This window comes from Oryctolagus cuniculus, chromosome 3, assembly GCF_051225735.1.
Source record: "Oryctolagus cuniculus isolate XC-2025 breed Fujian yellow rabbit chromosome 3, ASM5122573v1, whole genome shotgun sequence".
In the NCBI taxonomy this organism is placed as follows: domain Eukaryota; kingdom Metazoa; phylum Chordata; class Mammalia; order Lagomorpha; family Leporidae; genus Oryctolagus; species Oryctolagus cuniculus.
Window position 1 is genome coordinate 22,677,902 of NC_142869.1, and position 26,966 is coordinate 22,704,867.

The 26,966-nt window shown below is 53.2% G+C and overlaps 1 protein-coding gene across 1 annotated transcript; it reads right to left on the reverse strand.

Annotated features, from left to right (window-relative positions):
* Positions 1-402: 402 nt before the first annotated feature.
* On the reverse strand, positions 403-26,596 carry IGFBP2 (insulin like growth factor binding protein 2). Its single transcript, XM_002712467.6, has 4 exons — positions 26,121-26,596; positions 4,758-4,987; positions 3,528-3,668; positions 403-897 (listed from the first exon to the last, which is right to left on the reverse strand). Exons 1-4 carry the CDS (start codon positions 26,518-26,520, stop codon positions 745-747), a joined length of 924 nt encoding a protein of 307 aa, XP_002712513.1. The 5' UTR covers positions 26,521-26,596; the 3' UTR covers positions 403-744.
* Positions 26,597-26,966: the final 370 nt, after the last annotated feature.

The following is a 26,966-nucleotide window of genomic DNA, read 5'->3' on the forward strand; positions in this document are numbered from 1 at the left end:
CATTGGCCAATCTGCAGGCAAGATGGCTATTTGCCCCTTCAACACCCAGAGAGTGCAGCCTTTATTCTCAGTGGCGACAGCTTTGTGAATAAGCAAATCCATGGTAGGCCATGCTCTTCCTCCTGGCCTGAGCTGCAATGCTTGACCAGAGCAGGACAGCTTCTCTTCATTTCAGGGGCCAGGAGCCCACCCCGCCCTGGCCGCTGGCCCCGGGAGCCCAAGCAGGGAAAGGCCAGATTCCTGGGGACGGGTCTGGACTGAGAAAATTCTTCTCCCTCTATCACGAATGGGGAGCCGAGATGCATCTTCCCCACTTTCCCAGGAGTCCAAGAAGGAGGCTCAGGAGCCCTCTGGAGTGCATCCCCTACGGTGGCCCCAAGGACTCAGGCAAGAGACACATGCTTGAATTTTCCTCTTTAATCTTAAGCAAAAGAGACACAGGGGTTCAAAAATAAAAATTTCTTTCCCTCCTCCCAAACCTGTACCCCAGCTCCCTCAACCACACCCCGCTTCCTCCCCAGGGGGAAGCGAGAGGGGAGGGTGTAGGCATCTCCAGCAGGGGAGGGGGCAGGGGGAGTGCCGAGCGCGGTGCTGGTCTCTTTCCAAATATAAATACACGTGTCAAAGCTTCTGGAAAATCCTCCACTCCCACCACCCAGGCCCTCTCTGCTGTCTGCCGGGGTTTGGAGAGAGGGTGGGGGAAGAGGGTGCCAGGCACCGGCTGGCTGTGCATTGCTGCATCCGCTAGGCATCCACCACGGGAGCCTCCTCTTGATCACTGTAGAAGAGATGGCACTGGGGGTCTCCACGGATGGTGGGGGCTCCCTCGATCACCTTCCCAGTGTTGGGGTTCACACACCAGCACTCGCCACGCTGCCCGTTCAGAGACATCTTGCACTGTGGAAGAGAGAAGAGGAGACGGTGGAAGACAGGCCTCACATGCAGGTCCCAGCTCTCCTTCCTCGAATCAGCCCAGCCCAGGGCTGAGTGGAACTGCAGGAGGCAAATCTCAATGTGCACCCAGGACTCCTCTTAAAATGCTGATGCAGGGCCAGCTCTGTGGCCAATGGGTTAAGCCTCCGCCTGCAGGGCTGGCAACACATGTGGGAGCCAGTTTGAGTCCCAGCTGCTCCACTTCTGATCCAGCTCCCTGCTAATGCACCTGGGAAAAGCAGCAAAAGACAGCCCAAGTCCTTGGGTCCCTGAACCCATGTGGGAGACTCAGAAGAAACTCCTGGCTCCTGGCTTTGGATCCACCCAACTCCTGCCATTGTGGCTATTTGAGGAGTGAACCAACAGATGGAAGACCTCTCTCTGTCTCTCCCTCTCTCTCTCTCTCTCTCTCTTAATTCTGCCTCTCAAATAAATAAATTAATCTTAAAAAATAAATAAATGAAATGCTGATTCCTCTCTAGCATGGGCCTGGGACTCTGCTTGGCTAACAAGCCCCAACAGAATGATGCTGATGCCGCTGGCCCTGGTATCACTCCAGATCAACAGGGCTGTAGAGGACGCTCCAAGGTAAGAAGAATCTGCCTCCACCCCTATCAATGGGCCCCACCCATGGGGGACCCAGTATCCCGGAGTTTAGATGTCACGTAAGCTGGGAAGTCTCTAGAACAAAAGCCAAGATGCACCAGGCACTGCATAAGCGGGGCTCACACTGCCCAGGCAGCTTCTATCTCACACACATGAGTGTATTCACGCAAGCCTCTCAATCACCTGGTGACTTAGGTACCATTATTGGCCCTGCTTTTACAGATTGGTTAGGAACTCACCAACACCACTCAGTGAGAGGCAGAGCCAAGCCGCAAACCCAGACATTCCCGTTTCAGGGTCTCTGTTTTTATCCGCAAGCTATCTGGTTAACTCCTGCAAATCACTTTGGCCCCCACCTGTGCAGCAGGCAACCTGTCTTTCATTAGGAGACAATATTATGTTTCCTGAGCTCCAAACGGTTGGCTTGCGTCTGGAAGGTGTGGGGACAAATGAACAGCTTTCAAAGCTGGACTAATACTTAAAAGGGTAAGATGCCTATGTGGTGCAGGTGGGGAAGTGCGACCCCCAAGGGATTGGCAGAGCCCTGAGCCTCCTCTCCTGGCTCCACCATCCGTGCACCCTTTAAAACAATGCTCTCTGCCTGTTAGGATCCACAAGGCAGCCTTTGAACATTTGGACACCCACAAAGCACCCCAGTCCCATGCAACCCAAATCCCTGGGGGTAAGACCCTATCGTCTGCATGGCTGTGAGCTCCCCGAAGATCCCAGGATGCAGCCAGGGCCGAGAAGCTGCTTGAAATCGGGATGTCAGCCACAGAGCATCCTGGCTCTCCCTTTCTGCCTCCCACGCCTTCTCTGCCTTACACCAAATGCCCAGACTCTTCTCCTGGGATCACGGATGGTGAGGTGGAGGCAGCTGGAGATGAGCTGAGCAAAAGGACAACAGAGGGATTTGTAACCATTACCAAGTCCATGTGGCTAAGCTCCTGCACGTACACACTGCTCACTAACATATGCACATGGGCAGAAAGGAGACGGGTAGGAAGGGGAGCTCCCGGGTGCTCTAACTCAACTTGCTAACTATCTCTAAGGAGCTTACGATCTTGTTCTAGTCTCATTTTTTTTTTTTTACCTTATTCAATTTGAAAGTCAGAGTTCCCAAGAGATGGGGAGAGACAGGCAGCTGGATCAGATATGGAGGAACTGGGTCTCAAACTGGTACCCACATGAAAAATGGTGGGTATTGCAGGTGGATGCTTTACCAGCTACACCAAAGCCAGCCCACTAGTCTCTTTTTTAGGTATGTTTTCAATGTCATATCTCCATCCTTCTTTCTCTTGCCTGAAGTAATCTGAAAACCAGGAGCAGGCGTTTGACTTACTGGTATCCCATGTTGGAGTTCCATTCTGGGCCCCAGCTTCCTGCTGATATGGCCCTGGGAGGAAGTGGTGATGGCTCAAGTACTGGGTCCCTGCATCCTACATAGGAGGCCTGAATTGCACTCTTGGCTCCTGGCTCCAGCTTCATACAGCCCCATGTGAGCATTTGGAGAGTGAGCCAGCAGATAGAAGAATGTCTCTCTTTCTCGCCCCAAAAAAAATAAATCACTTTAAAAAGTAAAAGAAGAAAGAAAAAGGAAACTAGAGAGGCTACTTGGTAAATGGCTGAAATCCGTGATTCTGGAGTGTGGTCCATGGACCATCAGCATCTCATCGCCTGGGAGCTGTTGGAAATGCAAGCTCCTGGTCCCTATTCCACCTGTCAAAGGGCAGTCTCTGGGGCTGAGCCCACGAATCAGCTCTGCTAGCTGTCAATGCTCAGTACAAGTTGCTCTCCTCCAAACCTGCCGGCACTGCTCACAGGTGGCTGGGTAAGCAGAGTCAGCCTCTGACCCACCTGAGGCCAGGGAGGGGTGCCCCACCCTCCCTGTCACCACCACACCTGTGGTTACAGCAGCCTCTGAGTCTCCCACTTAGCTCTGGGAGGATCACAGGTGGGCGAGGCCTGGGGCTGGCAGCCACACTCACCTGTTTGAGGTTGTACAGGCCGTGCTTGTCACAGTTGGGGATCTGCAAGGCGTAGAGATTCTCCAGGGGGCCCCGATCATCAGGAAGGCGCATGGTGGAGATCCGCTCTAGAACTTGGTCCAATTCCTGCTGGCAGAGGGTCTGCGGGCACAGAGCATGTGGGAAGTGAGAACGAGGGGCCCACTCAGCCTGGCCTGGATGCAGCCCAGGTAAGAAAAGAGAGGTAAGGAAAGAGACTTTCCCATGGCCACACAGCTGGGAGCAGGGACACAAAGCCCAGTGACCTCCCTATCATGGCCAATCCTTGCTCAACCTACCCCCTAAAGAAAGGAACATGGATGATTTCAATTCTTGGTTTGTGATGGTGGCCTTGATGGGCCAAAATGGGCTCGGCATGGGCGAATACTGAATGCAGGTGGTTGTCTCCAGGGTACCTACAGACAACCATGGCCCAAAGCTCCCTTCCCTTCCCTAAACCCAAGGCTCAAGAAAGCAGAGTTGAGCAGGAGAAAGGAAATGGGCAGCTCAGTGAGGGCAGCACATCACAACAAGAGTGAGCAAGTTCCAGCAGGTTCCCCAGGATGCATGCTGTCCACCTATGTCCTAAGTACAGACAGAAATGTGTAGGTGTTAGAAGAAAGGAGTGGCCGGCGCCGCAGCTCACTAGGCTAATCCTCCGCCTTGCGGCGCCGGCACACCGGGTTCTAGTCCAGGTCGGGGCGCCGGATTCTGTCCCGGTTGCCCCTCTTCCAGGCCAGCTCTCTGCTGTGGCCAGGGAGTGCAGTGGAGGATGGCCCAAGTGCTTGGGTCCTGCACCCCATGGGAGACCAGGAGAAGCACCTGGCTCCTGCCTTCGGATCAGCACGGTGCGCTGGCCACAGCGCGCCGGCCACAGCGGCCATTGGAGGGTGAACCAACGGCAAAGGAAGACCTTTCTCTCTGTCTCTCTCTCTCTCTCTCTCTCACAGTCCACTCTGCCTGTCAAAAAAAAAATAATAATAATAATAAAAAAATAAAAAAAGAAGGAGGGAGCTTCCGTCAACCGTATATCTAGTCCATTTCACAGCCAGACATACTGACAGGCCCAAAGGCCACTGAATATGCCAGCACTAGAAAGAAGAGGGCTTTGTCGAGGTGACACAGGAAGCCACTCTCACGGGGATGTCCTCTGGCTTCCACGACACTCCCTTGTCATGCCCACCCACCCCAACGGAGCAAGACCCCACTGACCCTAGCAGACAGCGGCCACAGCTTCTTGGGCTCCTCCAGACCGAGGTGGTGCTTGCCACCTTTGCCCAGTTGCCGGTGTTGCTCAGCAATCTTCTCTCGGAACACGGCCAGCTCCTTCATGCCCGTCTTGAGGGCCTTCCGGCCCACACCAACCCCAACTCCCAACACATTCATGGTCCCGTCCACGTTGTTCTCTACCAGGGTGCCTTCAGAGTGGTCATCGGCGTTGTCTGCAGAGACAAGAGAGGAAGAGCTCCAGGTCTGGCTCCCCAGGGGCGTGGGCTCTCCAAGGACCCCCTGGAGCCCTACCAATGCCCAAGATGGCAATGCCCACCCACCCAGACCCACACTCAGGAATGCACGTGGATTATCAACTTCAGCTCCCCAGTACCTCTTAGGGAGGTGCTCTTAGCTCACAGAGGCCAATTACTTGACGAGGTCACCGATCTGCCAGGTAATGGATCCAGGACTTGAGCTCCAGAAAAGTGACAAGGGTGCTTCCATCCTGTCATTCTGCCCCCATCCTACAAGGCCTACAGGCTGAATGCACCTGGTGAGGCTCCTAACAAGGAATGGGATTAAGTCCTGTCTAGGGCTCCATCGAGCACTAACCCTCAGTTCAAGTTCTTCATCACTTTTGGTATGAAAGGTGCAGATTAGGTGAGTTTTTAAAAACTCATTCCCCAGAAATCACTGGGCTACCACAAGTCAGGTGAGGGAGTGAGAGGCAGGAAGCCACAAGGTCACCCAGACCCCACCGTCTCCAGCTCTCCCCTGCTGTCTCTCTTCACTTGCCAATCTTCCCCACAGCAGAGTTCCCACAGTGCTTTGTTCCTGGGTGCCAGGGTACCACCTCTTGGACTCTTACTTGCTTCCAAGTTCGTCTGTGAGTTCTGCCCCAACCCTATCACACGGAGCCCTGGAGACGGGAACTACAACTGCCTGCACTTGATCGTTTCAGCTTAACACAGGGTACGAAGCTTCATCAAGGGGGAAAGGAACAGAATCACGGTAGAGCTGTAACCGAGGAGATGAGTCCCAGGGAGCTCTGGAATCAAACAGTGCTGCCTTGGCCTCTGGGAGACACAGCAGAGCAGAGAGAGTCCTAGACTCCCAGCCCACCCCTCCCAGGGTCCACACCAACAGGCAGCCAGAGTCAGGTATCAAATCCAGCTACCAAGGATGCAAGCACCCTAACTTAATCGGCTAAAATGCCTGTTCCATTAAACTATTTCTACACAAGCATTCGAGGTTACTTGGTGGTCCCATAGGAATTCAGACCCAGCGTGGTGGGCTCCCATGGTCACACTCCAGGGTACTGAGAAGGTGGAAAGGCCCAGCCTTTACCTGTGCGACAGGAGCTATGACACCCTCTCTGGGTTGTTGTGAATTGTGTGGGGTTCATACACCGCTAAGGAAGAAAGCATTACTTCCATGCCAGGTACAGCACCGGGGACTGGTGCTACAGCAATATCTTCTGACCAGTGCATTTCCTGGCAGCCAGCAGCATCCAACAGGTGTGCCACACCCCTCGCCCTGGGCCTGACACCTGGTGAGCTCTCAGTAGCCACAGCAGCCTTGCTTCAGAGCCCAGCTCGGGGTCTTCGCAGAGCACTGAAGTTAAACCTCAGCTCTGTCCCTTTCTCTCTCAGTCGTGTTTCCCTGCACATAACTTCTCTGAGCCTCTGCTTCCTAACTGCGAGCTGTTAGACTTAAGAGTTCTCTGTGCATAGAACCATTCGGAGTAGGCTGTAGGTACATGTGACTAGGAACCCAGAAATTCTGTGTCCACCTGACTTCAGTGGCCTCAGGGATCTGCAACCTCGGCCACGTGGAACCGGACCAAAGGGAAACAAGTCTGTGAGCATTTGGAAGTTGAAAGATGCCTGAAGAACCCTGACAGTTCCCCAAAGTATTGCTCCAGCCAGGTTTCTGGCATCCAAGGCCACTGCATGATCAAATCAAGAAGATGAAAAGAGCAAGAAGGAGTGCACAGGGACAGTGACAAGAAGTGTGAAAGGGCAGAGAGGAAAGAAGACACTAAAACAAGCAGACACGGGGACTCTGGGGCCATTTCCTACTCAGCAAACAACTCTGCACCCATCCACGGTCCATGTGCCCTGAGCACCGCCACCATGGCACAGCCCCAAACAAGAACTGTATTGATGGACGGCGCTGTGGCTCAATAGGTTAATCCTCCGCCTTGCGGCGCCGGCACACCGGGTTCTAGTCCAGGTCGGGGTGCCGGATTCTGTCCCGGTTGCCCCTCTTCCAGGACAGCTCTCTGCTATGGCCTGGGAGTGCAGTGGAGGATGGCCCAAGTGCTTGGGCCCTGCACCCCATGGGAGACCAGGAAAAACACCTGGCTCCTGGCTTCAGATCAGCGCGATACACCGGCCGCAGCAGCCATTGGAGGGTGAACCAACAGCAAAAAGGAAGACCTTTCTCTCTGTCTCTCTCTCTCTCACTGTCCACTCTGCCTGTCAAAAAAATAAATAAATAAAATTAAAAAAAAATTTAAAAAGAACTGTATTGATGATGGTGACCTTGGGATCTCGGTGCAGCGTGGGGTTAAAACGCCAAGTATCCAGCATGAAATTTTTTTCTACCTGAAATTATTAAACTTCAGAAAAACCAAACTTGAGCCATTTATGAAATGCAGAAATCTTCTGAAATCTGGGAAATTCTTCTTTCTACAACAACTATTCCCCCGAGGGTGCTAAGCAGCCTGGGTTTTACAGTAAATGAAGCAAGAGCAGATTAAGTTCTAGTCCTGCAGGGGCAGGGGCAGGAAGATTTAGAGTTTGCCTCTGGGCTGGGCAGGAGACCTGTTCTACCACATCTAATCAGACCCAGCCACAGTGCCAAACCCTCCTCACACATCTGCCCCCCGCCCTCCCCCCCGCCACTCACTGAGGCCGGAAGCGTGCAGATCCAGGGGCCCCAGGAGAAGGGTGCAGCATTCCCTGCTCAGCTGCCTACCAGGGGCCCAGAAGAGGACACCGAATCGCCCTATATTGCCATGCAGATTTCCTCCATATGCTACGTCTGCACAAGGTCACCATCGTGCAACCGGGACCACCTGTGCAGTCAGCCTGTGACCTCTACAGAGACACTGGAGGTACAGGGCAGAGGCAGAAGGGAAAAGGCCTGGGAAGCTCCGAGGTGGATGAACCTGCAAAACAGACCCAAGGGGTCCAATGCCAGCAACCACCCACCTCCTTAAAACTGAACTTCGACGCCTCCTGCAGGTGCTGCCCAGCAGAGGCAGGCGCAGCCCTTCTCAGTCCTGTTGCCATTGCTGCATAGGCTTCTCCACACGTAGACCCGAGTGAGACGTTTCAAGCTCCCTACCCCACCCTCCCTGCCGACACTGGGAGCACAGGAGAACAGGTGGCTATAAGTCCTTTCCTGTGGTGAGCATTTGGCAGGGCGGTTAAGATGCTGCTTGGGGCACCTGCCTCCCATCCTGGAATGCCTGGTTTGAGCCCCAGGTCTGCTTCTGAATCCAGCTTCCTGCTGATGCTGGCTCTGGGAGACAGCAAGGGATGGCTCAAGTGGTTGGGGCCCTGCCCCCTGTGTGGGGGATCCAGACTGAGTTCCAGCTCCTGGTTTCAGCCTGAACCAGCCCTGGCCATTGCAGGCATTTGGAGAGTGAATCAGTAGATAGAAGATCTCCCCCTCTCTCTATCTCTATCTCTCTGTCTTTCGAATAAATAAAGTCCCTTTCTTCCAAGTTGCTTGGGGCCACAGAAGGTCTTTCCTTCCACCTTCCCAGCCACCTGGAAGCCAAATGAGAGAGACAAAATGGGAGCCTCTAACTTGCCTTCCCCCAAGCCCTTTGGACTTGAGCGAGCCCCTGGCTTCCCCTCTGCTTCTCCCTGACCACAGCAGCAGGAAAACCATCTGGAGACCTCCGTGCCACTTCCAGGGTTCACAAAATAATTAGAAAAAGGCAAGGTCCCTGGGGTCCTGCTGGCACAGCACGCTCACCTACAGCACTTCCAGAAGCTTCCACTCCGTGGGTTGGAGCCTGTAACACTCAGAGGCTCACCTGACTCTGCCCTTCAGGGAGGAGGCTTGCCTGCCTGCCCCAAGGCTTGGGTTAAGACGGCTGCTCTCCACCATGGCTGTCGTCACAGGTTCTCTGGTTTAAGGAGTGAAAGGTGACTCACATGTAGTCCTATGCTGGAGCTTCTGGGAAGGCCACACTCATCGAAACCCAGGGTCTGGAACATTCTCCAAAGTCAAGGTCTCCCAACCTCTGCACTTCTAACATCCAGACCAGTGCTGGCCATTGTAGGAAGCTGAGCAGCATCCCTGGCCTCCAGCCACTGTGTGTCAGAGGCACCCTCCCAAACAGGGCGAAAACTGCCTTCCTGCATTGCCCAGTGGCATCTGGGAGGCCAAACCACCCTGAGATGAGAACCACTGTTCTTAAGTCAGGCCTTATGCAAAGGCCTGGACCTGGCAGCACCCAGCTCATTGTTGAAATGACTCCCACCCTCATGCAGAGCAGACCTAACTGTAACACCCCTCGCCATGTCTAAGACCTCTCCACCACCTTCCACCCCACAGCCAAGAGGGCCCCCGGGGTCTGCCCAAGGCAGCTCAAAGGACTTTCAACCTCTGCCCCTTCTTTCCTAAGCCCAGTGGGCACGTGTGCCACAGACGGTGGCCAAAGCAGCAGCCCTGCGAAGAGTCCAAGAGGTCAGCCCTCCTCTCCTGCTCTGAGAAAGGCCCTCCAGCATCTCTGCAGACACATTTGAAGAAAGAGGGGGGGCATTTGTGCTGAAGATGCCAGCCAGGGTCAACTTGCCCAAAAGGAACAGCAGGGACAGTGCCCAGAGCTTACACATTGTTTGAATCTCCTTTAGAATCATAGAAAAGGGACAGGAATTTATTGTAGCAGTTAAGACGCCACCCGGGAAGCCAGCGTCCCACCCTGAAGTGACTGCTTTCAAGTTCCGGCTTCCTTCTGATGTGGACCCTGGGAGGCAGCAGGTGATGGCTCAAGTGGCTGGGTGTCTGCCAGCCACATGGGGGACCAGGACTGAGTTCTGGCCTCCCAGCTTCAGCCCAGCCCAATTCTAGCCATTGTGGGCATTTGGGGAGTGGATCAGTACATGAGAGCTCTCTCTCTTTCTCTCTCTTCCTTTGCCTTTATGTCTTTCAAAAATCAGTTAATTTTAAAAATTTTAAAAAATCAAGCTGTTAGATCAAAAAGATAACAAAATATTCATATATTTGCATTTATAAAACCAGCTGTAAAATGACTTTAACATAGTTTGATGGAAGAAGGGCCCATGAAATGTCATATATGAAACTGGCTCCAGGTCCCAGAAGGCAGGGCCCACACTGGGCAGTTTTCCTAGGGGAGGATAGAGTTGGCTTCCCGTCCAGAGATGGCCCTGACCTCTCCCAGGTGCAGGTCCATTTGTCCACCCTCACGGAGGCCACCTGGATTCAAGGGTATGTTTCATTCCATTCCTTTATTGATCTCACAACTACCAATGAGCCTGCCAATAAGATGAGGAAATCCACAGGCCTGCTTAGCTGGCACACGCTGTTTTTATTTGTTTTGTTTAAAAAAAAAAAAAAAAACATTTTATTTATTGATTTATTTGAAAGGTAGAGTTACAGACAAAGTGAGAGAGAGAGAGCAAGAAAGGTCTTTCATCTGCTGGTTCACTGCCCAAATGGCTGCAATGGCCTGGGCTGGACCAATTTGAAGCCAGGAGCCAGGAGTTTCTTCCGGGTCTCCCACGCAGGTGCAGGGCCCAAGCACTTGGGCCATCTTCTAGGCTTTCCTAGGTCATAGCAGAGAGATGGATCAGAAGTGGAGCAGCCAGGACTCGAACCAGAGTTCATATAGGATGCCAGCACTGCAGGCAGCGGCTTTAACCTACTATGCCACAGCGCCAGCCCCATGCTGTTTTTAAAGGTAGTAGAGCGGTCATTTCTGTCTCTGTGACCAGCTTCAGGACCCAAGTCTTGCAGCCAGCTCTGAGCTACACACCTCGAAGTAGAAGCCCAGGGAAGGGAAAGATCCCAATGGTTGGCAGACTGAGAAAAGCCTCCGTCCCTGTCACTATTCCCAGCAAAAGAAGTTTGAGAATTCAGACTCCAAAGTCTCACTGCCTGAGAGCCAACCCCATCTTTACCACTTTGCTGTGAAGCCCTGGGTAAGTTAATTAAGCCCTCTTGCCTCCATGACTCATTTGTGTTAAGAGGACAAAGAGAATCCACCTCCAAAGAGGACCCAAGAGATGCTGGGCACACGTACCGTGAATACAGACCCATGGCAGGAGCGCATGGGGTGGCCGTTTAGTGCTTCCTCCCCACCAGGGAAGCGCGCACACAGCCTCCACCCTCACTGGGACAAGGGCACCGTCCCATCACCAAGTCCTTCCCATACGTCCTCTTCCGGGCTGCGGGAGCTATCCGCAGGAGAGCATTCCAGATGCAGAACTCCAGCTAGAGATGGAATTTGCCCTCTGAACAAAAATACCAAGTTGCGTTTTTTTTTCTGCCTAAGAGAGAGTTAGTTCCACAATAATATTTATGAAGCAACCCCTTTGTATGCTGTGCAGAGGTCCCAATAAGAAAAGTGTTCTCAGCAACCCAAGTCACTGGCAGGGACCTCGGAGACGTCTCCTGGGGATTAAGCATTAACTCGTCTCCCCTACATAGCAACTAAGAAAAATGGGTCAACACGGAAACAGGGGATTTTGTGATTTTATACAGAAGGTAAAGCTTTTCCAGAGAGAACTGGGTGGGGAGGGGGGGGTTTACAAAATCTCAGAGCTGTTCAGTAAAGGGGAGAACTCCTGTGCCTACCTTAGTGGTATTGCCATACCTTTCCACCTTAGAGAGTTGTAGATAAGGCAGGTGTCCCATTTTACAGATGGGCACACCTAAGGCCCTGGAGGGCTACCATCTGATCTACAGGGACAAATATGTCCTATTTGTTGTCATAAGAGGTGCTCCATCATGGGTACAGGGGAGTCCCCCCCATTGCTCCCTGAGCAACCGTTACGAATCTAGCCAAGGAAAGCAGCCAGAAGCTGACACCCCAAGACCCCCAAGACTCGGGGCTCTCTGCCAACCTCCGGCATTAAAGCACCAGTTTTTTAAACTTAGCCTTGGCAAGGCCCTTTTTTCCCTTGATCATGGCGCCGACAACCCTTCTCAAGAACCCAAACCCTGTGTGCGACAGGTCCTCACTCTCAGAAGCCTCTTTTTCTCCTAGTACAGTGTTCTGACCTCAGGGCTCCATGGGGAAGCTGGTTTGACTCCCGACCTGCAGGAGACCTTAACATATGCTTGGGAAAATAAGCCCCAAGAAGCTAAAAGCAACCCCCTGCGCCTCCTTGCTGGCATTGTGTGGCGCTGGGCCTTATCCAGGCCTGGTGAGGAGATGCGACCCTTCCCCAAAGCCATCACACATCTTCCTCAAAGCTCAGCAGGTCTCCTCCTTTCCTTTATTCCAAAGACATCCTAATCTTTTTCCAGCTTTCTCCTTCTACCTCACGGCTACCTTGAAACGCAAGAGCTGAGGACACAATGAAGATGACCTCATCCAGCCCTGAGCCCATCACTGTCTGCAGTGGATTCAACAGGCAGCAGCAGTCCTGGCCCTACGGGAACTGCTTTTGAGTTGCAGGCCAGAGAAATGAAGGCCAGCTGATTTCCTGGTTGCACCCTGGCTAGGCATAGAACTCATACCTTCTTGATTAATTCCTCCCAAAATGCACTTTACCTTGACTGTGTTGGGCAGAAGAATAAATACTAACCACTCTCCTCTTCCTCCCCTTCCACAGACAACTGCTCCTTGAATAGCCACAGCAGTGGAGAATTCATTAACAAGCCTGAATGGGCAAAGAACGCCAGGAGTCAAGAGCCCTGGATTCCAGCTTGGCCTTATAATTCACCCATGACTTCAGGCCAAATCCTTTATTCCGAGTTCTAAATTCTCAAATCTGAAAAATGGGACTAATAGTCCTGCTTAAATAATGGCTCCTATTTAAACAGGATACGATATGATTGTCATCAAACTCCCATCATGGGCAAAAGCCAAGCTTCAAAAGAAATGTGAGAGTGATCTCTAGAATGGGGAGAGCGGCTATGTAGGGGGAAGGCTGGATGACATTTGATCTGCAGAATGGCCAAAAGCCATGGAAAAAATGAGTTAGAGTTCTGCAATACTCTTTGCATATTTCCTCTGAAGCTTAATTTTGTTGGTTGTATAAATTCTGTGTTGCTAAATATCAAGGCTCTCTGCCACTGGATGGAAATGCTTGGGCAAGAATGGATTTGCTTCAATTGCTTTAACTTTGTTTACACAAAGTTACACAAAGTTACAAAGGAAAGGAGGATGAGGGAAAAGGGGTCCTATTTGTTGTTGTTGTTATTTGTTTGTTTTAGCTAAAGTTTAACCTAAGGACCTTAATCTCTCTGGTGAGGACACTGTTTATATGTCTTTCCTCACCTTCCACCTTTTTTTGGTTTTCCTCCAAAGGTCAGAGGCAGAGGACGGCCCAGGTTGGGATTCTGAACAGTTCACACAGATGCCCATCGAGGCATAGGATGGCCCAGGAAACAGCCCCGTTTAGTCAATGCCCTTATCCCAGGGATCCAGCTAACACCCGGCTTCATCCAGGTCTCTCTTCCCATTCCTTCCCCCACTTCCCCCAACAGAGCCAGCCAAGCAGAATCTGACAGCTGTCCCTCAGATGCCACCCGAATCTGGGAGAAAAATCTTCCAGGGGGCCGGAGACCAGCCTCTCCTCTGCGTGGCCCCTCCTCTCTGAATCTCCCTGTGGTAGGGGGAAGGGCTACAAACAGCCCTCTTAGATGCTCCAGATCCACAAGTCCCCCCCGGTTATAAGATAACACAAGTGGAAGAACCGACCTTACTCATCCAGGAACCACCTGCACACCTGCAGCTGCACAGGCTCATCACCAGCTGAGTGCTGTAGAGCTCAGCGAGTGGAGTGGGAAGCCCAGTGGGCACCTGCCCCCGCCCTCACACCGTGAAGGAATCTGGAGGAGAGGACAGAACAGGAAAAGGAGCCAGCGAATCCCCTCCCTGCCGAGCCACCCTGACTCTTCTGGAATTTGCGTTGGGACTCTGCTTCTTTTGCAGCCTTGGCCAAGCAGTGCGAAGGTGGTAGACGGGCCTGAAAGGCAGAGGACCCAGCTTCCCACCGTGACTTTACCACCAGCCCTGGCATTCGAGAGCTGGCAGCCGGGTGTTGAACTTGAGGTGCTTGCTAACGACATTCCTGGATCCCAGTCCCAGAGATGAGTCTTGCGAAACAAGCCCCTCAAGCGCTGGCATTCCCAGGGCCTTCATGCCTGTGAGTCTATCTCTCTTCTACTGGGTTTCCCGAAGACCTTCCTGGTGAGCGGAGAAAAGAGTCTCTTCTTCTTAAGAGCTATGACCTCACACGCACACTTGGCAAAGACCCAGCCCCATGAGCTCTTTCCACCCACTGATCCATGGGGTCACAAGCAGACACAGATGCATGCTGGGATGCATGCAAAGAGGCCCCGCTTGGCTTCCTGGAGATTTCTAGAGCATGCCCTCACACCACTGTCTCATCGCAGGCTCCCTGACTGAGCCAGAAACAGCACAGCCACTCAGAGCCTCCCTGCCTGTGCACTCTGCGAAGGGCTGCTTCATAAACACCAGGTCATTCCTGGAATCACAAAGGCCTGGGGAGGGTCAGGGCTGAAGCAGACAGTTGGAGAAAACAAAAACATGCTCAAATTCAGCCCAGGTCCTCTGGGGCTCTGGCAGCCATGCTGTCCTTGAAGGGCCAGAGAAGCTGCTATCGAGATGGCAAACAGCACTATCAGTTCTCACTCCTTCCCACGGCTGCGCATGTCTCTCCTCTGCTTCAACGGCAGCCATCTGGGAACCTGGCAAGGTGACCTTGCTGCTGAAGGTCCGAGTGACTGCAGTGTGCATTTCAGTGCAAACCTGAACAAAGGGCCATGGAAATGTGCCTGACCCAGCAGTTTTACTTCTCTTTAAATGCACACAAGGCCACACGCACAGAAATGTTCACTACAGCATTCTCTGCAGTCGCAAAAAAAAAAAAAAAAAAAAAAAAAAAAAAAAACCTATTAGCAACTTCAAAAGTCTTTCAATAAGTGTATGGGTAAATAAAGTCAGTAGGATAATACAATGGAATAAAATACAACAGTTAAAAGGAATACCTTCCATCTGTGCAATAAATGTGAGTAGGTCTCAAAAATGTTAATAAAAAAGTGAAACTTCTTTGTATATTTTCCATTGACTTTCAGGTAATTTGGACAGCACTGGTCAACCATCTTAAATATATAACTACACCTGAGATGTATTCAGTATATGCAAATATATGCATACTAGTCATCCATCGTATTTATGCACAGAAATCTTTTTGGCTAAGATAAACACTAAGTACTGCATCCTAACAGACAAAATGCTAACAACTTACAATTCTAGGCAATAACTTCTGTGATTATACCATTCATAGCACTTTTCTGTATTTTTTTGAAAAGTAGAGAAGCAGACAGAGGTCTCCTAGGCTCTGGTTCACTCCCCAAATGCCCACAACAGCAGAAGCCGCAAGCCAGGAACTCAATCCAGATCTCCCACATGGGTGGCAGGGATCCACTACTTGAACTATCACCTGCTGCTTCCTAGAGTATACACAAGTGCACATTAGCCAGAAGCTGGACTTGGGAGCAGAGCTGGGACTCAAATCTAGGCACTATGATATGGAGTGTAGGTATCCCAAACAGCACATAACCACTGTGTCAAACACTTACCCTCTTTTCTACATTAAAAAAAAAAAGTTTCTTAAGAAAAAAAAAGCCTCTAATGCCATCTATCTCTCCCCTTCCTTGTCAAGCATGCATTCAGTGAACGGTAGTGCTCCTGCAACCCCACTAGCAGGAAGAGGACGAAATGACAGCAGCATGGGAGACTGCACCGCCACTTTGCTCGGCCAAGCAATGCTAACAGGGTCATCCACTCACCAGCTGGAGCCTGGCCATGGGCTCCCATCCAGTGCTCTGTGCCATGAAGAACTAGGAAATGAGTCAGAGGAAAGATTCAAAGAAAATGGAAGAGGGTCACAGAATCAAGAATGGGAACGATGGAGGCATCAAGATGACTCAGCGGCAGAATGAAAAGCCAAGGGACAAGCTCATGTTGGCGCAGCCCAGAGCGTGCAGGATGGCAGAGGTGCCCAACGGCCAGTCAGACCCCGTAGAAAAGAGACATCTGTTCTGTCTCGCCAAGGACCAAAGCGGAAACAGCCTTGAACCAACCCAGGAAAGACCCACAATAGAAGCCATCCAAGAGGTTCGTGAGAAGGAACAATCGACCAATTATACAGAGTTCCCCTGGTACATTTTAGGAAGAACCTTCCAAGGAGAAGGAGAATAGATGGTGTGGCCCCAAGCACCCAAATCTACTTGACTGAGTCAGCAAGAGGCATGGGGACACCGAGCACTTGGGTGGTAATTTAACTCAGCATCCTTCACGGCATCCCACCCTGTGTCCATTCATTGGCAAAAAGCCACGTCCATGTTTTTTTCTTCCTCTTCTGTAGGATGGATGCTTCCTGAAGGCATAAACTCCCAGAGATATTTTTTTAATTGTAATAAAGAGGGCAGGAGGGGAGACAGTCTGTGTGCTCAAATAACATTTTGGGGAAGGATCCTGCGTTTACTTTTTCCAAGACTAAACAGGTACCTCTCAAAGTTGATCCTCTTACTTCTGTGACTTTATTCACCATAAAAAGACCTCATCAAGATATTTCCCAAAGCAGTAGAAGATGGCCCAAGTCCTTGAGCCCCTGCACCTGCGTGGGAGACCTGGAGGAGGCTCCTGGCTCCTGGCTTCGGATTGGCATAGCTCCGGCCGTTGCGGCCAACGGGGGAGTAAACCAGCAGATGGAAGACCTCTCTTGTTCTCTCTGACTCTCCCTTCTCTCTCTGTGTAACTCTGACTTTCAAATAAATAAATTAAATCTTTAAAAAAATCTTTATCGAAGCCTTGATCAGAAAGCTAAAGAGTCACCTACTGGTCTGCATGAGATGCATGAACACCTCCATGGACTTGCCTTCCTCTTAGGCATCATTCAACTTTTACAAACGCTTTTCTGCCCTGTTCAGCACCAGAGTATGTATGATTTAGGTGTTAGGGCAACTTCTTTCTTATATGGCTGTACTCAAAGCTTAGACGTTAGAAGAGATGACTCTCCAAGGATCATCTCAACAATTGCCTTACATAATTTGATTCCATTTATTCTTGATCTTGCTTTTCCTATCTCCTTCCTCCCTCCCTCCTTGCCACATAGCAGAACCAGGGGTGGGGTGGGGTGGGAGTGTGTGGATAAAGAAAAGCAGTGAACAAAGAGTAGCATGAGTTGGGAAAGGAAGGACATTTGCCTCTCCAGGGACCCATATTCAAACTACTTCCCCTCCAGGCATTTCCACTGACATGGACCCACAGTCCAACTCCCACTGAGTTACAAGATGGAATCCTCCCAACCTCTCTCTCTCCCACTACCCTCCCCTTCTGCCAGCCTCTTCATCCCATAGCACTGCTCTCAGATACTACAGGCCTGACAAAACTGAACCCAGAGGATGCAAAAAGAAATCTAAAGCCTGCAAAGATGCCCGAGATTGCCAGCCACACTCTCAAACCAGCACAAGAAGCGTCCTGAATATAAATAAGTGTCTTTAAATAGGTCACCATGCTTTTCTCTTTCTTCAACTACAAGTTCACGGATTTTGTCTGATCTAACACTGCATCACATCCGTCTCCTCCCCTGGCTATGCTTTCTTGGCTTAAGAGGCAGCAAACCAAACCAGAGATGGCAAACGGAGCCTCAAGTGAGAATACTAACTTCTGGAGCATAAATGGGCCGTGGTTGGCCATCCAATTGCTGGTAGAACCACTGTGAGGAACAATGACATCAAGGGCCTTGACTGCCCCACTGGAAAACCATCAACCATTGACTCCACACTCTGGACTCATCAAAGGCTTTCCATGGCAAAGAGCAGCTGCCCAGGTAAGCCACATCCCCTTGAATAAGCCACACCCTCTAAAGGATGGCCAATCAGAAATCATCTAGCCAGGCATTTGCCATCCTCCTGTTCTCTGGTGAACAGCAGAGGCAGAGAAAGAAAAGGGTCAGAACGCACACTTGATTATCTGACTTTCTGTGCTACATGGTGTGTATGGCAACCACGTGAGACTGATAACTTCTTATCTCCTCCCACACCTGGCACAAGAGCCACAGTGTTTGAGGTCAAAGGCTTGTAGTCTGTGGCAGAGCCAAAATCAGATCCAGGTTGTTCTGCTTCACAGCTGGTCACCAACCACAGTGGCATTTGGTCAGCTGGCATCACCCAAGGAAAGACTCCCAACCAGAATTCACCTCCAGGGCTTCATTTCTTCTGCATCTCCACAGGACACCCGTCTTCCCAGGGAAGGAAGCCATCAGTCATATGCCAGCTGGCCCCACCCCTTCATCCTGCCTGGCACACTGCCTCCTGCTGCAGTTGCTATAGACACTACCCAGCACTATCAGACAGCCACAGAGGCAGGGTACAGGGCACAGGGGAACTGCCATTTTCATTTTTTTCTTGGCCTCAGGCACTTTAGAAAGTTCCAAAGGCAACTTGGCACCTTCAGCCAAAACTGAAGACAAAAGATCTAAAAGAAACTTCCTGGAGAGCTGCATAAAGGAACATTTTTGCAAAGTTATGCTGTAATTACTACGTCCTAGGGAAAAGGAGCTTTTCCAAGAAGCAGTCTACAGTGTGCTGTGTCTGTGCACATGCAGGGTAGATGGAAGAGAGACCCTGACTCCATTCCAGGCAGGGTTTGCCTTGACCCCACCTTGACTACTGCATCTGGCAAGTGGGGAGAACCCCAAGGGTAAAACAGAGCTGGGGGCGGGAACAAAAACTAAATAAAATACACAGTTTGCTAGAACTGGGTGATGATGTCTAGAACAACCCGAGTTTAATGACCGTTATTTTATCACTCACCTGTCATGGAAGCCCCCTTAGCTTACTGCCAAGGGCTCTCGGCAGTTCCACTGTCCAACCTGTATCCTTCCAGCTGGGATGTATCCTATTTTCTCAGCAGATTCCTCTTGCCTCTCCACCCCCAACTTACCAAGGCCTTCCGGGGCCCAGAACCCCACCCCTCCTCGACTTCCTGGCTTGGTGAGCCCAGTTCCTTGAATGAACACAGGCGGACACACCTACAGCAGTCCATTAATTAGAAACCTCCCGGGGCCTCCCTCCAGCCAACTCCTCTGCCCAGTCCTCACTCTTGCTCTGCCTCCCACCAGCCAGGAAGAGATGTGGGGCTGGCAGCCAGAAGGGCTCCAGGGGCTGCCAAGTTGCCCCTGCTCCACTCCCCCAAAAAAGAAAAGAGAAAAAAATTCCTGACTGCAGTTGACTCTGTATTTCTTTCCGGGGCAGCCAGCTTTCTGAGCAAGGTCTTGACTGACACCCAGGGGCTGAGCCAGGCCAGATCTCCCCCGCCTTTGCTAAGGAACGGGAGTGGCCAGCGGCGTGGGGGTGGGGACAGCCAAGGAGGAGGAGGGGGCATGAGGAAGGGTCCATTCCCCACCAGGAACCAATCTCCTCCATACCTTACAGAGTGGGAATGGGGGCGCTATCCCACCTGAAAACCAACACCTCCGTAGAGTGGGCTTTTCCAGGTTTCCTCTCCCCACCATGAAGTCCCCAGAGAGCCTAAGAGAACCTTCCAACCCTGATTCCCAGAGGCAAATATCGAGCTTCATCCTTATGCGTGAATGTTTCACCATCATTTAAGCAGTCACTTTCTCTTCTCTCCCGGGACCTCGCCCCCATGAGACGCCTTACACTGTTGTTGTGGTCGCGGGACACGGACAGGCTGCCACTCAGAGGGCTTTCTCTGAGTGCCACGGATACAATCAGGCGTTAGGAAGGCCCCGCCTGCTCAGAAAATACTCCCCCAAGCCAGCGTTCCTGCTGGGAGTCCACTCCCCCACTTGGAAGTGACCTCAAGGCTGGAGATGATGTAGTAAGAAAACATCGCTATTTTGGAAAGAACATCCGAGTTCTCAGCCAGGATCACGTTCGACTTTCTGGCATCCGAGGCTTGGAGGGGGCAGACTTGGAAGCCCTCATTTTCCTGGAGCAGGGAATGGGCCTCATGGGGTCCTTGCTGGACTTAACAGCAGAGAACCTTGTACTCACACCACAGACATTTAAGTGGCAGGGCCGTCTGACCCTTTGATTCCAACGCCTGGGCCTAATACATCCCCTCTGGGGGGCTATGATCCAGAAAGCCCCCTCCCCACCAGAAGTGGCCTAGGGTCCTCTCCAGTCTTCTGGTCCCTGGCAGCTGGAAGGTTGGCTCCTCTAGGTTGGCTGACCAGGTGAAGGCAGGACTGGGCCCTCTGTCACCTGCTCATGAACAGCAAGCTCATGAACAACAGGTGTCCAAGTTCTGGGGACATCTCTTCTCCCACAGTCCCTCCCAACCCTGTCCTAGGCACCACAGAGTGAGGTGTGAACTCCGTACCAAGAATGGTCGCCCCTGGACATGAGGATCCCAAAGGGCCTTGCCCATCTCATTCATTTAAAAAAAAAATCAGGCTGCTACTGTGGCATAGCAAGTAAAGCAACCACATGCAGTGCCAGCTTCCCACCGGTTCTAGGCCCAGCTGCTCCTCTTCCAATCCAGCTCTCTGCTATGGCCTGGGAAAGCAGCAGAAGATGGCCCAAGTTCTTGGGCCCCTGAACCAGTGTGGGAGACCCGGAAGAAGCTCCTGGCTCCTGGCTTCAGATCTGTACAGCTCTGGCCGTAGCAGCCAATTGGGGGAGTGAACCAGTGGATGGAAGACCCCTGCCCCTCTCTGCCTCTTCTCTCTCTGTGTAACACTGATTTTCAAATAAATAAATAAATCTTTTTAAAAAATCCAAAAGCCTGCTGACCACAAACCATTTACTTACTGCCAACTGGGTTTTACATTGCATTGAAAGTATAGTTGCATGATGCTGTCCACCGCCAGCCTCACTCCAGCACCACAAAGGTTAAGTCAGAGAGGCAGGGACATCTCCTGGGAAAATACATGGAAACCAAGTGACTCTGCCAAAAAGACAAGGGCTCAGCCTTTCCACGTAAATTGTTCATCTCTCCAGTGCAGGCATGGCTGGAGGGAGCTGACAGCACTAGCAGTTTCGGATTTACAGATAGGAAACAGGCTCCATCTGAATCCATGTCTTGCCTCGGGAGGCCGGGATGTTGTGGATACCTGAGATGAGTGGCTGGGCCGATGCGTCCAGTTTGGCCTGGTTTCAGGCAGCTAACAAGAACCTGGCATGTGCCAGGAACCTCATGGTACCACAGTTGTGCTAACACAGAGGCCATGAAAGGGTGAAATAGGCAAATCTTCCCTGTCTCACCCAGAGGGAGCCTGGCGTGTGAGGAAGCCCTTGCTGCCCACTCAGGTCTGCACTGGGACCTGGGTCACCCCGAGAGCAAAGGCCAGACTGTTCCCCCATCTCCCGCTGCCCAGCAGCCCATCTCCAGAGGCTGCCCTGTGACCTTTGGTCTCCCCTAACACACTGGGTCACTCACCATCTTGAAATCTCCAAACTCCAGGAACTGGGCCTCTCGCGGGAGTCCAGGGAGTCCCCAGAACCAGAGTCTGGCAGTGATGTGCCACGGCCCACCCATCACCAGCACAGGGCACGTGTCCAGGAACCAAACTTATGGCCAAGTCCAGAGCTTTTGCTTGCCAACAGCACAACACCTTGTTGGCCATGGACACAGAAGGGAAGGGGGTGAGATTAGCTTCTCAGGAAACCCCCCCCCCAACAGAGTCCTCGTGTTCACATCTGCAAGATGGAGGGAAAACCTCCCTCCCCACGAAGGGATGAAGGAAGACAGGAAACAAAGCAGGCACACAATTCATTTCATGATTGAAGGCCGAGAGATGGGGGGAGAGGACAGCCCATTTCCTGGCAGCTGCTGTCATCTCGTGAACACGCTGGCCAGAGATGGCATGGAGAAGCCAAGGGGCCTCACATCTGCCAACCAGATCACAGGCTCCGGGGTGAGCTGGAGTGCCATCTCCCTCTGCTATGCTTCGGTTTGGGCAGAAGCACTAACACTGCTAGCACTAACCTCCCTGGGAAGAAACTGTCACCTTTGTACCCACCCAAGTCCCTGCCCTCCAAGCCCTGCCCCTGCAGGCCCATTCGAGGATCCGAGTTCTTTCAAACATTCTAGTCTTTCACATGGCCTCCTTCTCACGGCAGCTCTGAGCAAGGCTGTGGCCAGTATATTTTCTATGCCATTTTTTTTGAGCCCTGTCCACCCACTTAGCCCATAGCTGTTGGAGATGGGCCGGCAGTGGGCCAGGTGTGAAGGAGGAACCTGGGGGGGTGGGGGGGGCAGAGTAGCCTAGGGGAAGAGGAACTGGGAACAGATGCAGTCCCTGGATGCAGAGTCCCTTAAAAAAAAAAAAGAAAAGAAAAAAAGGAAGCTTTTCCCCCATGTTTTGTTTTATCCATTGCTGCATTATGTAAGAGGAGAAACAAAACAACCAAAGGTGGACGTTGTATCTCTTCTTCCTTCCCCCTGGCAGGTATGCAAATACCTCCAGGTATACACCTGCCCTTCCAGGCACATACTTACCTTATCCAGTGCACACAAGCTAACAGGAAGGGCCATGTAAGCCACTCCTCCCTTTGCCTGCCGGGAAACTCAATCATCCAGTTTGGCCAAGAACCTGTGCGTGGATAGACCCACATCAACTCACAACAGGTGGATTGCTCTTTCCACCCACTCTAAATCAGAAATTCCTTAGCCCAGTTTTTGGTTTTTTCATTAAGATACTTTAGCCCTGTTACATGGAATTTTTTTTTCCCCTCAAATATCCTATCAAAGGAATTGGGTCAGTGCGACTACACAAAGGGAGCTGTCACACCTGTGGAAGGTGGGTAAGAAAACTCTGGGCCGAGACCCCAGTTCTGCTGCTTCCTCTGACCCAAGCCCACAGGGGCAGTGCAGCCCAAAGCTTCAGACAGGAACACCGAGAGCCTTGCTGTTGCAAACCTGTGAGGCCTGAGTGCAGGGAGCCACACCCTGCCTGGCCTCCCATCGAGGAATCACACCTGTCCTGAGGCAGGACCCAGAACAGCAGCCCTTAGCTGCCCCATCTCCCCCCAAGGCCCTGTGGTGACTCAGGCAGAGCTGAGCTGCTGAGCTGAGCTAGTTCAGCGAGTTCTGTCCAGGGCAGGGGGAGGCGGGAGGTAGTGGTGTTCGCCATCAGTGACAGTGGGTCCCACTCATTCCTCAGCCTATTTTACGACTTTTAACTCGGTATGCAAATTTATGCAAGACAAGATGCAAAGCAGTGCTCCAAGCCAGAAGTCCCGTTGCTTTCTCGCCCCTTTTCTGGAGCTGTGCTGAGCCACTGTAAATCAGTGCTCGCCTCTGTCCCCCCTTATCCTCCCCAGCAACTGCAGATGCAGAGCCCCCAGGGCCAGCCGCCGGCCTGCCTGTCCGCTCTGGGCCTTTGAATGCACATTTCTATAGCACCTTTATAAGTGCAGCAGGCCAGACGGCCACTTGGGCGGCCCCGCCCCTCGACATAATCCCCTGCTTTGTGCCCGGCAGGGAAGGAGGCTGGGGGATGCTGAGGGAACCAGCCCAGCCTGAATTCTGAAAGGGCCCGGCCTGGCCCAAGCCTGATCCCCCTAACCAAGCCCACCCCTACCCCACCCCCACGCGGACATTCCCAGGCACCCGCGTCCACACCACCACTGAACGCACCCGCACACTTTTCACACCCTGACTTCAGAAAACCCTTTCCATTTTGCTTCTAGGATTCTCCACCCCTGCCCTCTCACCCCGCCTGACTTCTCAGTTTCTCTGAACCAACAAGTCCCAGCCCATCACCCTCGAGGGATGCAGGCTCACCGTCACCCACTTCTGCTACCCTCTGCTACAGGCTGCTGTGCCCACCCCCACCCCCACATCCCTGCCATCCCCAGGAAGCCAGCAACACAGCCCCTGAATCCTGGGAACAAAGACAAAAGAGCTAACAGCAAAGCCGGAACTGCTGGGGTTTGCTGCCTCGAAATGAGAGGGTATGTTTAAAATTCTCAAAAGCAACCTGCTCTAAGAAGAATGCAGGGGGGGTGGGGCTCATTCTTCAGAGGGGGAGAAGAGATGGGAGATGCCTGTATGCCTGCCTACTTCACCTAGAGGAACTCAGCGCTCTGCAGTCGGCACCCCACCCCCAACTCCGACCCCAGCACTCCAGAGAGATCCAGCGCCTGCCCCAGCCTTGCCCCCTCTCCTGCCTGCACCGGGGAAAGCCCAGGCTTCTCCCATAGTGCCCCTCCCCCAGCCCTGCTCCTAGCTGGCAATGGATGCTGGTCCCTTCTCCCCAGTACACCTACTCAGCTGCCACCCACCACATGCCCACCACTGCCTACTGCCCCCTCCACGTCAGAAGCACAAAAAGAGCGGAAGGTGTCCCGGCATGGGGAGGAGACAGCTGAGGTGGCAGCTGGGGCGAGCTGGCTGCAGGGAGTCCCATGAACTGGGCAGAAAATCCAGAGGGACAGCCTCCCCAAGAACTGGCCCCATTGTCCTGGGGCTGCCCCTTCCCCTCCTCCCCTTTCAGGCTCCAGGAAGAGGACAATCTCCAGCAATTGTCCCTGCTAGAGACTCTAACCTGCTTCAGGGAGAGCTGGTTTTCAGGCTCAGAGGGAGCTGAATCAGAGTGGAAAAAAGCACTAAAGCGTCGAAGGAGAAAACGCACACCACACTTTATAAAAAGTCACAACCCCAGAGGCTCTGTGAAAAGTCCTCCCTCCGAGGAAGATTTCATTCGCTGGAGTTCGGCTGGAACTCGCGCACAAGCCACAGAAACTCCACGGAGCTTGGACCGCGGTGATGCAGGAGGAAGTGGGCAGGGCCCGGGCCGGGCACCCCACGGGAAAGGCGAGGGGGCTCCGTTTTCCTAAGAGAAGCAGGCAGGAGGGGTCCACTCTAATGCAGGCTGGGGAGGGAACCCAGGGCTCTATCGTATGACTGGGTACTCAAGGTCAAAAGTGTGCCTGAGAAATGGACTTCAACTCTGACCCCTAATTGCATTCTCAAGGGGAACAGGGGGAAAAAACAATAGCATTTGGGGGGAAGGGGAGGAGGTGCAAAAACTCCAGGAAGGAAGCAAAAAGCAAGAAGGTTTTCCTTTTTTTGATCCCCTTTCTTTAAGATTGAAAAACTTGGTCAGGCTCGCTTGCTTTTTAAACAACGGCCGCGGCGAGTGGACGCCTCGCACCGCTGTCTCCCAGAGGAAAGAAAAGAATCACAGCTTCCTCTAGGCCACGGGGGCAGGAGGATTTGTAATTAAATAAAAAGAAAGAAAAAGAGAAGGCAAAGTGAGCTCCTAATGACCTGGTCGTGTCCCCACACAACTTTTTGGGAGGGAAGAAAGTCCCTTAACAAAGAACCCCAGGTTCCCCATCCTCCCCCCCACCCCGCCCGCCCCGAGAAGGGCTGCCTCCCTGGAGGCGGGGTGGAGGGCTGGGGGCGGGGTGGAGCCGCACTCACGCCAGAGCCGTCGCTAGAACCAGCCTGGCTGCTCCCGCCCTCGGAACTGGGGCCCAAATGCTGCACCGCGCGGCACCACGCCACTGCCCCTTACTGGGATCTGCTTAAATTACCCTGGCGCTGCTGCTGGGGTCCCCTCCTCACCGCTCAAACACCCCCACCCCTTTACGTTTCCATCCAACAGAGTTGCAAGAGCCCTCTGGTCCCCTGTAAAAAGTAACTCTCGCTGCAAAGCACCACGTCCTCTCTCCGCCGCTTCACAAGCCCAGGAGGGGGAAGGGTCCCTCCACAGGGCTCCAGGGTCTCACGCCGGTGTCCCCTCCGCACGCGGGACCTGCAGCAGCGTCTGTCTCCCAGCAGTGATCCCACCAGGGCTCTTCGGTCGGCGGCCGCGGACTGAAGCTGCGCCCCAAACACGCGTCAAGGTCCTACTCCCACGCGTCTGCCCAGCAACCTCCTCCCCAGCGACAGAAGTCAGGGTACGTTCCGCCCGGGGCAGCCTCTCCCCTGCCCATTGATCCCCGCCAAGGCTCTGACTGCGGTCCGCCCCCCCCACCCCGGGTCTGACTTGTGGGGGCACGATCTACACAATTCCCTGTAGATCTGGCGAAGGGCTCCTCTCTTCCCGCCCTGAAACAGTCCCGAGTTCCGCCGCACGCCGCTTCCAACAGTCCCGCTGCCCTCAAAGTTTCCCTACTCGTCTCAGTCCGCGTTACCTGCAACCTGCTGGGGGCTGGCGTCCTGCAACTTTTGGCAAGTGGCCTGGCCGTGGACCAGCGCCCGAAGCGGCAGCTCGGTATCGGGGTTGGGATAGCAGCGCAGCCCGTGGGCGCAGCGCGGAGCGTAGACGCCGCACGCCTCGCCCTCCAGCCGGGCGCACACCGAGCAGCAGCCGCAGCCCGGCTCCCGGACGAGCTCGGCGCAGGGCTCGGTCGGCGGGGGCCCGCAGGCGGCCAGGCGCTCGGGCGTGCAGGGCGGGCAGCGGAACAGCACCTCGGCGCGCGCCCCGCGGCCGCAGCCGCCGCCGCCAGCGCCCAGCAACAGCAGCAGCAGCAGCAGCAGCGGTGGCGGCGGTAGGAGCAGCGGCAGTGCAGAGCCGCCCGGTCTCGGCAGCATGTTGGCGGTGGGGATCGCGACGGCGGCGAGCGAGCGGGCAGGTGGCACGGTCCTGGAAGCCCGCTTCTATCTCCTCCCCGGCTGCCGCAGCCGGGTCCTAAAAAGCCTGCTTCTCCCCGCCCCCTGCTCTCTCCCCTCCCCCTTTTGGAGACCACCCCCTCGCCCTCCCCCGGCACCCCAGCGCGTGCGGACTTATGCGTGCGTGCACGCCCCCTCGCCCACCCTGCAAGAGCCCCGGGCTCTGTTAAGCCCCTATCCCTCTTTCCCCCGCCCCGAGCTCACAGGCTTCTAGCAAATAAGAATCGCTTGCAGGTTTGGTTAGGATCGGCGTGGGAGAGGAGCAGAGCTTTTGTCTCCTATCTTTGAGTTCAGTTTGTAAGGACTTAGTTTGCGCGCCTTCCATGTGGCCGGCCCTGCGCTAACTGCTGGGGACACACAAAGGACAT